General features: G+C 44.1%; 1 protein-coding gene across 1 annotated transcript; it reads right to left on the reverse strand.

The window, feature by feature from the left end:
• Positions 1-435: 435 nt before the first annotated feature.
• On the reverse strand, positions 436-4,784 carry LOC108577739. Its single transcript, XM_017940931.1, has 7 exons — positions 4,674-4,784; positions 3,254-3,357; positions 3,105-3,197; positions 2,898-3,029; positions 1,880-1,994; positions 1,306-1,534; positions 436-593 (listed from the first exon to the last, which is right to left on the reverse strand). Exons 1-7 carry the CDS (start codon positions 4,782-4,784, stop codon positions 436-438), a joined length of 942 nt encoding a protein of 313 aa, XP_017796420.1.
• Positions 4,785-11,792: the final 7,008 nt, after the last annotated feature.

Here is an 11,792-nt window from a genome sequence, read left to right on the forward strand (position 1 = left end):
AGTTACTAGAGAATTAAGTGATCCGCACGCGTCGCCCACGGAATTTCCGGTAACAGTGCGATTATAACGGTTCTCCAGCGTTCCTCCCACGCTCGTCGGTGGAACAGTCAAGCACATATTAATTCGCCGGCACACATTCGAACTTTGACTTCTCGATGGCAATCAGAGACCGAGATTGGCAACAGCTCTGTCTCTCGTTTCCATTCAACTTCAGGGGATAACGAGTTCCCCGTTAGAGTCCCTATCGTCGTTCCTCTTTCCATCCAAGGGAGAGCTGTTTTCCAGAATCGATCACGCGTAAACCGCCGATAATTCGTAAAACTAACCAAACTTTCGTGTCTTTTTATTGCGTAGACGACAATGTACAAGGGTACGGCACAAAGACGAGTTACAGAGAAAGATCGCTCGTTCAAGGAAGAACGAGATCGACAAAGCTCAGCTCCTCTTCTTGGGCCTGGCTAAAGACTTCAACCGCCTCGAGCACTTGGCCTTTAAAGCTCTGGGCAACACGGTGAACGCGTCCTCACGTAGGTCCGTCTGCATCCCTGCAGGCCGTTCAACCGGCTTCGCCAGTTTTATCGTCCAAGGGCTAGCTGTGAAATTAAAGACCATGCATCCTGTCGTTTTAATGCTCGCACTTAAGGCGGACAAATGGCCTGAAGGAGAGTTAATTCACCCGGTTGCGACGTGGCGCAGCCGTGGCAGCGGAAAAACGGGCCGTTTAGTTCGGAACGGGGTAATTGGCTAACGTAAAGAATTAGCTCCGCAAACTTATCTCGCGCGAGAGGCATCACCGGGTTGCCCTGCTAATGAGGAAATTTCCAAGAGAAATTTACATTTCTGCCGGCAGCTGCTTAGTCGAGTATCCTCTTTTGTTCGCCGAAGGGAGGATGCCGCGGCGAACCAGTTCGACTGCCCTGGTGAAACAACGCGTTCTCGTTCGGTCGTTTAATCGCGGAAAACATCGTTTTAATTACTCTTCGCCGTTTCACGGTTCGCGAGACCGCGCTGACTCGAAATAGACGTGAAATTAAAGCGATTCCCGGGGCCAGAGATCGGTTAAATCCCTGGAAAACTTCTCCGATTCCGTTCGTTCCCGCCGCTGTTACCCACCAATCTGCACAACTGAATTTTCAACTTGCCCATTCGCCGCCGTTAACTTACTTAGGTAAGCTTTGCCGCGCGATTTTCGCCAACGTCGCTCCTGTAAAATTTCTCGATCCGCTAAACTGCGAGCAAGTTCGCGGCGAAGTAAAAATCGCGGCGAAGAAAAAGGGAGGAGGAGGAAGGTTAAATATCGCGTACCTACGGCTTTTAACGCGCTTTTGTTCACCTCGCCCAGGTTTCGCGGGGCAGGAGTTTCCGGCGTTGACTTGTGCTGTGCGAGAGTTTGAAGACGTTTCGTGATCCTGTAGATGAGAGCGGTTTTCGGGACAGTGAAAGGATCTTTACCTTCCGGAACATCCCTCGACACAGGCGACGACAACTCTTCGATCCTTCGCGTGTTCACCGGCCGCCATTCTTTCTTCTTCCCCTGCAATTCACCGGCTCTCCCTGTATCGATTCTCCGTCGTTGAAACGAACCTTTGTTACCAAGTCTTTTTCCACCCGACCCCCTCTATGACGAGCGCAACGACGGACGCTCGTTTTTCTCTCGTCTCTGCTTTCGTTGTCCCCGTTACGTTTCATCGACATTTCAGACTTGGGTACACGCCGCTGAATCCATCGTCTATCAGACGTCCAAGGATTCACGCGCGCTCCCCCGGTCCGTAATCATTCGTAATTAACCCTCAAACTTTACCCCTTTCGACCGGCATATTCTTTCTCCTACGTTTGGTAGAGAAAAACAAAAACTAAACCGACGCAAACTCTTACATACGAGGAACCTTGGCTTAGGAGGCACTTTCGGCGTGGCCAGTAAGTTGAGCAGTTCCACATGTTGATCCCACTCGTCCGGTTTGATCGCCCGGTGTAGTTTCGCCATTATCTTCTGGCTGAAACAGGGAACGTCCGAGGAAATTGCGCCGAGATGAAAATTCAAATTGAAAACGAGAATCGAATTTAAGCTATTATCGAGCCGCGTAACGAGGACAATTCCTTTTTATTTAATCATATCCAGGAACGAGAGCAGTTTCAGCTCGATACCAGGAATAATGCGAGAACGAAAGGGGAGGAGGAGGAAGCAGCATGCGGTTCTACCTATTTGGCGAATTTCGAGACACCCTTGGGCACTATTAATAATTACATCTAGGGTACTCGTGTCTGCTAACTGTTCACGAGTTGCACACCAAGTTTAATGGTAACGTTGGGTACCCGCGAAAGTCGGCATGGGAAAGTGGAAAGCCAATATCTCGTTTCCCCCCCTGTGTTTGAACCGCGCGAAATCTACGCGGAAGAGGACAGGCTGGTGTACGTCTGGTCGTCCACGATATTCCAACGTCCTCCTATCAACGCTATTCAACGGCTCCGTGAATTTTTGCCTCTCCAAACCTCCAATTTTTCCCTCCCTCGTTTAATTCCCTGAAGAAGTGGCGAAAATTTCAAAGTGGAGAGAAAGATCGTAACGACGCGAAAGTGGGATAATTGGTGTACGCGAGACTTTCGCGAAACACACCGTTCTCCACGGGCAGACACAAACACCGGTCTCTTGTTCCAGTAGTCGAAGAAAAAGAAAAGAAACGTCGCCTCTGCCAGCCGATATCCAAATCCGTCTTGGCGAGATCGCATTTACGAGGGAGGAAACGTTCGAAGGACAATCCGATTACGTTCCTTCCACCGTCACTCGTTCTCTCCATTTCGTTCGGCAAATCTTGACTTTCTTTCGACTCGCCACCTCGAGAGAGAGAGAGAGAGAGAGAGTTTCTTTCTCCTCTCTTTACACAACGTCTTCTACTCACTTCTTCTTCGCTTCTCTCTGTTGCTTCGCGTTGCAGAAGTATCGGTACTTCCGGTACCGCGAGTTCTGAACCTTCCACAGCGTCTCGTTTATCTTCGCGGTGGTAGGAAACTTGGTGTTCGCCAGCAGCACTCTGATATCGAAGAAGAATTCGTTAATTCTCCACGAGTCTCGCCTAGCAGGCGTTGCCCCTTGGAAAGAAGATCACCTCTTTTTCGGAAGCGCCAAGTCCATGATGCGTTTCGTCGTTTTGGCAGCGAGTGTTTTCGGATGGATTCGCGGGGACGCCGGTGGTGCTTTTCTAAGGGCGGACCATTATGTATCTGTGATCGTTCGAAGGAATGCGTAATTACTCACGATGGATCGTATTTTTTGTTCTCGTGTTTCGGCTTTGCCATCACTTTCACTCTCTTCGACGCGCGCGCTTTTAACGCTGGTATACGGACGTTGAACGGCTTCGACTGTTAAGAAGTTATCACTGTTACAACGTCCCTGATAAATAATTGAGGACCTTGCAGTAGGACTGGTGCAGCTCCATTTTTGATAGTTTCTTAGTTATGACGTGTAATATACTTAAAAAGAATTCTACATTGTTTGGTGTACGTTTGATGCAAATCCGACAACAAACGAGCGACTTTTTTGTACAATACGAATGTAGATCTGGAGTAACTAACGTCTCACCTAATAAACATGCTTTTTATAAGGCTCTCAGATGTGCATTGACTGGGGATGAGGGTACTTCCACTTAAGGGGGTATTCTAGCCTAGAGTCTCATTTTTTCGTCCTTCTTAGGGATTTTTTTGTAAGGAAAGTATCTCTCAGAATCGGTATTTTGCATATTTCAAGTGAAAATAATCAAAACTGTCTGAATTATATATCATTTATTGCGGTCCTTTTAAAAAAGAGTGTCCTGCTGGCTGACACGATTCCGCCCATTCTGTTTATCCGAAATGAAACAACCAAAAGGATTCTTGATTAGTACGACTATGACTATGGTGTGAACCAGAATGAAAAAAAATAGAGAAAATTTACAAAATGACGGCACTTTGAATTTCTTCGATTTTTTTTTCCTCTTTCAGAGGCTCTAAAAATCAGAAAAATACATATTTTGGCATAATTCTGGTTCAGACGATAACAATCGGACAACTAGAACTTGAGATATCATGTCAGCCATTTAGAAAAACACGGTTTCGAGAGAAACGCGATTAAAGTTTCTCGTACCAGTTACACGAGAATGGTATACTTACGACTACGGTCTACATGTCGTCTTCTGTAACCATCTATAACTTCGTCAATTTTACGAATTCGGAAAAATCCTTCGACAGTTATACGTCTGCAAATGTCCACTTTCAGAAAATGTCAAAAAGAAAAATCGATTCTTTTGAAAAGTCTAGACTAGAATACCCCCTTAAGAATAACGTTACTTTTTACTGTGTGCACAGTTAACAAAAAGCACCCGTCTTTGTACACTTTGATGCAAGTCAGGGGCAGCTTCAGATTTGCAATAAAAATTTACGTACTCAATAACCACTACTTATTATGCGAAAATCTATGTATTTCAGTAAGCGTTCTCTTTTTAATGTTAAATCAAAACAATAATTTTATAAACACTTTCCTCTAATTTACTCGAATTTGGTAAAAATGGAGCTGCACCCCTTTATCTGCAAGGTCCTCGATTGCAGCATTGATAAATAAAGGGCAGATTTCAGTACGGAATCATTCGACGAGATTTCGATGGAAAATGTAATTGATCGAGAGAAGGTAACGTGCAGCCTACCTCAACGTTGATATTCTTCGTTTGAGTCCTCCTCCAGTTCGGCCGTGCCAGCTGGGTGATGTGTTCTTTGTGGGACAAATGGTCCATGGCGTATTTGATTCGGTCCAGCATGTTTGCGATTTTCCAGGCTCGTTTCTAGGCACGCTATCAATTTTCCTGCCCACGGATTTCTTTCTCGCCGGTGCTTCTTTCGGATGTTTCCCGACCCAACCTTTATTTATCCGACGCTCGACTTTCGCCGTTGCAGGTTGTTTAATTAAATTCACGTTTAATTAATCCAACGATACATCCGATATAATATAGACGTTTACACACACACACACACGTGCCTGCACACACACGTGTAAAAAGGAAGGAGAAGGGAGGGAAAGCTGGAGAAACTGGGCCACCGGCGCAATTTACCACCGCGAAACTTTCTTCCGTGTCTAACCCCTAATTTAGACGGGACAAATTCGACTGATGAACGCGCGTTCGAAAATCCACAGACGTCGCCGTCAGTCAGACGAGAACAAAAGAAAAATGACGCTTAATCCGGCCACGTTTCTATGAAACGCTACGCGACTCTCGATTCACCGTCGCGAGCGAATCCATACTATAAACCGTGTATTTGAAAATTCCGTTTGAACCTCGACGATAAGTTCTCCTTTTCCTTCGGCCACCGGTTTATACGTGAGAGTAATTCGGAATGAAGAATTGTTCTAAGCAGAAATTCATCGCGGAATGCAATCTCGCGCGGCGCGGAAAGGTTTAACGAGAGAAAGAAAAAAGATTAAAGGATCGAGTACGGTCGAATAGAAATTGGTATCGACAGGCGGTTTCTTTCGCGCTCTCTGCTTCTTTGTCTCTAGAATTTCGACGAAGCTCGCGGTGTACATAGCGGGGCCGTTGTTCCTGGCGATGGTTTAGCCAAGTTCCGGCGATGTTCCTGCCGAGGAAACATCGTTCCCACGCGAGAATTAACGCGGCGCGAGATTATTTCGACCAAGCCAGGAAAAATGTGGAGCAGAGAGACGGGGAGAGCATAGGGCATTTTCAATTAATAACACCGACACATGGAATAAATACGGTATTCCCAGAACAGCGGAGACCCGTCCCTCTATTATTCGACGCGTAGAACTGTGCAGGCTTCATTTGCAGTTTGTATTTCGCGACATCGATCGCGCGCGGGCGCGGGCTTTTGCAAGGAAAATAATCCATCGAAATATCAGGACGTGGCCTGATAATTGATGTATGAGTGTTCATTGTTCGTTTCGATGCTGTATGAAACGATGAATGGGATTTTTCGTGTTGCCCAAGGGGGAACGCGTACCTATTGCGTACACGCCATACACGGGAAACAAATGGAAGAGATACACAAGAGGGGGAAACAAAAAAAAAAACAAACAAACAAACAAAAGAGACAGTCCTGGAGGAAATTTTTTTTTGATCGTTCGACAAGGATTATACAGGGTAGGAGTTGGTCGAGAATTTCGAAATGAAATTTTCCCCGATCGAATCGATTACACGAGCAATTCCTTCGACTCCGAGGATCGTTATTTTCGGTGGATCAGGGGAAATATGAAAGAACAACGGGAGATGTAACTTCGTGGTCCAGTATTACGGACAAAAGCTCTCCTGATGAAGATCTCTTAAGGGACATCCGACTCGTTTTATTCCTTTCCATCCGTCTACGAACATGGGCCACTCACGAATCCTCCCTCTCTCTCTCTCTCTTCTTTTCTTCCTTTTTCGCCTTTTGCTTTCTCCGCTTTCCTCTTCCCGCTCGTACACCTTCCGCTTTTTCACCTTCCCTCTCTCGCTCTCTCTCTGTCGCGTTTTCTTGCTCTGTCAACCCCGCATGGGAAATCTCAAATACGAGTCTGTTTACCTGGCACTTGAAATCCCGGTGGATATCGGTGATAAGATTTTACTCCAACATCACCTTTCCCTGATCTTTATCAAACCGCTTCTTCATCCCAGCCGGGGTTGTAACTATCCTTCAGGGTTTAACGATATATACGCGATATCGCTGGGAATAGGTATATCATATTCGGCAGTGAGTTATGCCACCGCGAACGCGACGAAATTTCCACGGCAAAAACCTCCTCTCTCTGGTATTGCGACTCGGCGGAAAGCCAGCAACCCGGCTACAAGCTCAGGCGTTAATAAAAATTTCCCCCGTTCCACTTTTCTCTGCTCCGCGACGTTTCTTCCCTCGCAAAACTTCTTCTCGCGTTCTCTTCCGACTATCGAAATTTTACTTCGGCGAAATTTCTCGTTCTACCAGATGCATTTCGCCCCAGGGAAAATAGTGTCGTTGTTAACTCTGATCGTACTGTGATGCCCGGTTTGCTCCAATTCCTCGAAACTAGGAGCAGGTATTGGGGTATCACTGAGTTAAGACACTTAGGGATCGCCGTTGCGTGGAACAGAACTTTATCTAACAGAGATTTTTGACCATACGTGACGTGCGCGTGGTAGAATGGAGAATGAACGCGGAAATGGAGAAAATAGGGCTATTTAAGGGTTCTGGGAGGATGGACTTTGGGTTGCGACTATGTAGTCGAGTTGGAAGGTGAAGAGTAATGATGAAAGTGGGTGACTCGTTGTAAATACAGATAAAACTAAGGACTAACAGTACGAAATTTGGAAAGTTAGCGTTTTGTAAGCGATCGAAGAAGCGGTTTTAACGGACTCGATTTAATTTCACCGGCGAGAGGGGCGCGATGCGGGCAATTTTCCGCGCTCCGGCGTGAAAAGATGGAAGAAGGAGACGCCTGGATCGTTATCGAAACAGTTTGCATACACACGGACACGCGGTAACACGCGGCCGGATAAGCCGGCGTTTCTAATTAAATTTTAATTACGGGTCACGGGACAGGACGTTATTGGCTCCGGGGCAAAGGAAGTCTCGTTATTAGCGGCCACTCTTCCGGAAATCATTGTTCGGCGCGTGCACCTGGAAATCGCAACGCGATTCCAGAAGGGAACGTTTCCATCAAACGCTCCTCCTCCTGGATAACATTCGCGATGATCATTTTTCCAAAGATGATCTGTTTTCACAATACGTACACTACCGTGCATAAGTATTTGGACACTATTGGATTAATGGGTTAAATAAATAGCGTTCACTGTGAATTTACTTAAACGTGTTTTATTTCTTTGGCCCGGAAGGACGTCTTTACGCTTAGAAAATCGTAGTCGAAGTGAAGTGAAAAACTCGTAAAGGTACTGTTGCGTCGTGGACCTTGATCAAGTCTTATGATCAGGTGTTCTGGCACAGGTTGATGATTGTTCTGGCTGGTTCGAGGTGTATTAAAACTTCGTTGTTGGGTTAGATGTTTTTTATTTTGATTAGATGTTTTCCTTTGGTTAGATGTTGTAGATGCTTTGATGAATTCTTGTTTTGATTAGATGTGTCTTAGATGGTTAGTTGAATTTGGATTGTTCATTTCGTGACGACGTGTCTCGTGCACTCGTCTGACAGTGATTCCTGGTTTTCAGGTGTGTAGGTGTATATATAGACATTAGATTGGTTCTGACTCGGGCTGAAATTTCACACAAACGTTAGTTCCATCCTTACTAACGTCTAGAAATTGTAAAAGTCCAACAGCAAAAATCCTTACCGCCAAGTTGGGGTTCAAGCATGGTCAGGCGTCCTCGCTCATTCTCCGGCTTGTTCTTTGGTTGGTGGTTTCGATGGAAAGTAGAAACCTGGTCTGATAGGGGTATAAGCTACAAAGCTGAGGCACCCTGAGTCCTTCTAAGAACGACCCACACTAGTGGATTGGTTCTGATTGGTGGTTGTGCTATGGAGGTGGAAAACGTGGTGTGTTCTACTATTGGTCGACGAAAGCTGTGACATTTGTAACGAATGTTTTATGGTCCCGAGTGTTTTTGGGACCTATTGTCTGAATGTCGCGCTAATGAGTCCACGGGGGGTATATTGCGGTCTTCCGAACGTCGGCACCTCGGTCTGGCGGCCAAATGTGACTAAGTAATCCGCCGAACCGAGACTTCGTTGCGTCCTAATCAGGTCGCAACAGGTACGACAGAAAGTCTATTGTCCACTTGAGAAAAAGAGACCAGGACTGACTCAGCCTTTTACCCACGTCACTTAGGTATAAACAGTTACAGGCCTATGGGTCCGATGACATTTGGTCTATTATGTTATTTTCACTAGCAGTGTTTCTCATATATATAACTGGCTGACGCATTATTATTAGTAATAATCCAACAGACACTATGCAGGAAATACAGTTTAAATAAAATTCTCTAATATAGTTTTGGCTTGCGTAATGTTTATAAGTACCAGTGAAAATAACATTTCACATGAATTAGTGTAAATGAAAAAGCAATAACTGAAATCGGTGGAAAATTGATGTTGCGAAAACAGTTGAGTTTATCATCAGACTTCAGGTGTTTGTCGAAAATTTCATGAAAAATTATTACCCCAATATGTTGTGCCAACCGTGAAACATGGAGGTGGTAATGTAATGTTTTGGTGCAAATAAAGTGGACAATTTAAATAACGAACGCAATATTTCATAATTTTCATTAATTTGTTGGTAAATTTATCATCGTATACTAGATCCTGGATCTTCTAGACCTGAAGGACATTCCTTGTTGCTGATTATAGGTAGAAATATTGCAATATAATAGACATATGAACCTTTTTAATTAGATCGCATCGAGTGTCCAAATACTTACGCACGGGAGTGTATACACTTTGACACTAGGTTTACGGGACGCGCCATTTTCACGCATTTCGAATATCACGAGGACAACTACAGAAACCGTTTACATTTCTCTCCTACCACTTATGCTTATTTTATAATTTTATAGAAATTGTCAGAAAAAGTACTCTGACTCGGAGTAGGGTGGGCGTAAAGTTAATTGAACGTTTCTACGTTTCCACAATAATATATTTTATTCAAAGTCTATATCCAAGTTATTCAGGTGTTCTTCGCAAAAGTATACGTTAAGGGGGTCTTCTAGTGTGACGGCCGCTTTTGCTAATTTATTACAGAAGTACGGTAACAGGTATTAACACGAGCTTCATTCCTATATATTTACTTGTCCTTGAAGAATCGTTGCAAATTTTTTTTGTTGAAAAATAATTAAATATGGCTGCTGTGGAACACGTCAAACAGGAGCATGAAAAAGAAAGTAGGTCCATGGTTGCCATGATTTGAGCTGTTCTGCTAATCAGAAATAAAAAAATCCTATTGATTCTTATTTAGTATGCATGTCGCTATGGTCGGTAGTAGAATAAAAGAAAAATATTGAAAATTAAAAAGATGGCGGCACTTTGAATACGAAACGCCAAAGATAAAGCAGGAAAGTTTGCGTAGTTCTCGAATAAGATAAGGAAGATCCGTTATTATATAGAGCAGCCGACGATACTCAGAGATCGACGAGTTAATCCGATTCCGGGTCTAGAATTGCTTCTACATCTACAGAGAGAGTTTCTATATCTGTATCGCAGGCGTAACCTGGAAGGTGCACAAGTGCTCCGGCGTGAAGTGTTATCACGCCCGACCGCTGTGCGCTTATCATCCCTCCGCTATTCTGATTAGTAGACGTACCGTACCAATTGTCTGTAAATCTATATCGATTTTATACTCTTAAGCTTTCCACGACCTACTCCTAAGAGCTATCGAATTGGTAAGACGAGGGAAGATTAGAGAGTGTGCGAAATGAATCGTGTCGGAGAATTAGATAACAGCTGTTATCTATTTCAATCTGTGCGAGCAAGTTTCTTTTCAATCGTGTAGCTTTTTTATTTATTTATTCAGTTATTTTCGAGGGAAGATTTCTCGTTGGATTATGGAAGATAAGTGAGCACTGCGAGTACAGCTCCTGGAGAAAAAATTGGGGTCACTCAGAATTTTGAAGATCTTTCGTGTTTTGATAATATATATATGGAAGTCGTGAAGACCGTTTCTCTGGATTATTACATATTTGTGTATGGAAGGAGATTTCAATGTGTATGCAGGATGGAAATGAGAATTTAACGGGAATTACTCTCGTTAAAGAAAATCCCCAGGTTCCCATGAACAAGCAACTGAGAATGCCTGGAGTTTGCTTAGAACACTTGTAACACCACGTGAGCTGATTTAACGAAGAAAATTGTGGATATTTGGCAAAATCATCAATCATAAGGGACACGATAAAACAGTGCATGCAGACTACGCAATTAACCCTTTCGCGATTAGCGCCGGTTATATCCGGCATCCACTAAGCGCGTCGCATTCGCTCGCGCCTCAACAACTCAAAGTGAAGATTTATTTTAAAATACAGAACAAGGCCTCGACAACGTTCCCTTCATCCAATACATCCTTCAGTCCTCTGCTGTTCCAACGAAATCCTCTAAGATTTTACACGGACACACTGGGAGCTCGAAAAACGCGAGACACTCATGGTGTGCAGTAATAGCGCGACGACTCGTCCGTTAGTGGTGTACTGATGCCTAGATCCGCCGTCGCGAAAAGGGAGAAACATAAATTATTAACATACAGGGTGATCACCTAACTTGATCACCTCGAATAACTTCTCAATTATGCGTTGTACGAAAAATTATTTCTAGAAAAGTTACACGGTAAATCGCGTGCTGTACACGACTTCTTTATAAGTCGAGGCGTTTAGGAGATTTGAAGATCAACTTTGTACAAATGGAATGTCCTATTTTTTTAAGGCAGTTCGAAAGCTCGTTAATTTCCAAGTAGAAAAGCATTAACCATTGTTTGTCCTAAAGCTAATAATTAACCTGTGTATGTAGTTCTTCGGTAGTTAACAAAAATGATTATTAAATTACGTTCAAGCCTTCACATTTCCCTAAAAGTACGAGAAATGTTGAAAATTGCGACGCACGTTCAAAATTCCAAGGCTCTGTCAATACGTGTCACGAAGGAAGTGGGTAGAAACGTTGAAAAAATTTCAATCTTTCACAAATCCGGTGCGTATCGGATACAATACGACGTTCATATCGCGGTCGATCCAAAAACGTGTCACAAACAACCGATTAAACGTGAATCATCTTTTTTTTTCGGGTAGAACGCGGGAAAAGGTGCACAGAGGAGTAACCAGTTCTCGTTAAGCGAGAAACGTCGTCCAGAGTTGATATTTCTTCGGCGCCGG

Source organism: Habropoda laboriosa, unplaced genomic scaffold, assembly GCF_001263275.1.
Source record: "Habropoda laboriosa isolate 0110345459 unplaced genomic scaffold, ASM126327v1 scaffold816, whole genome shotgun sequence".
NCBI classification, from domain to species: domain Eukaryota; kingdom Metazoa; phylum Arthropoda; class Insecta; order Hymenoptera; family Apidae; genus Habropoda; species Habropoda laboriosa.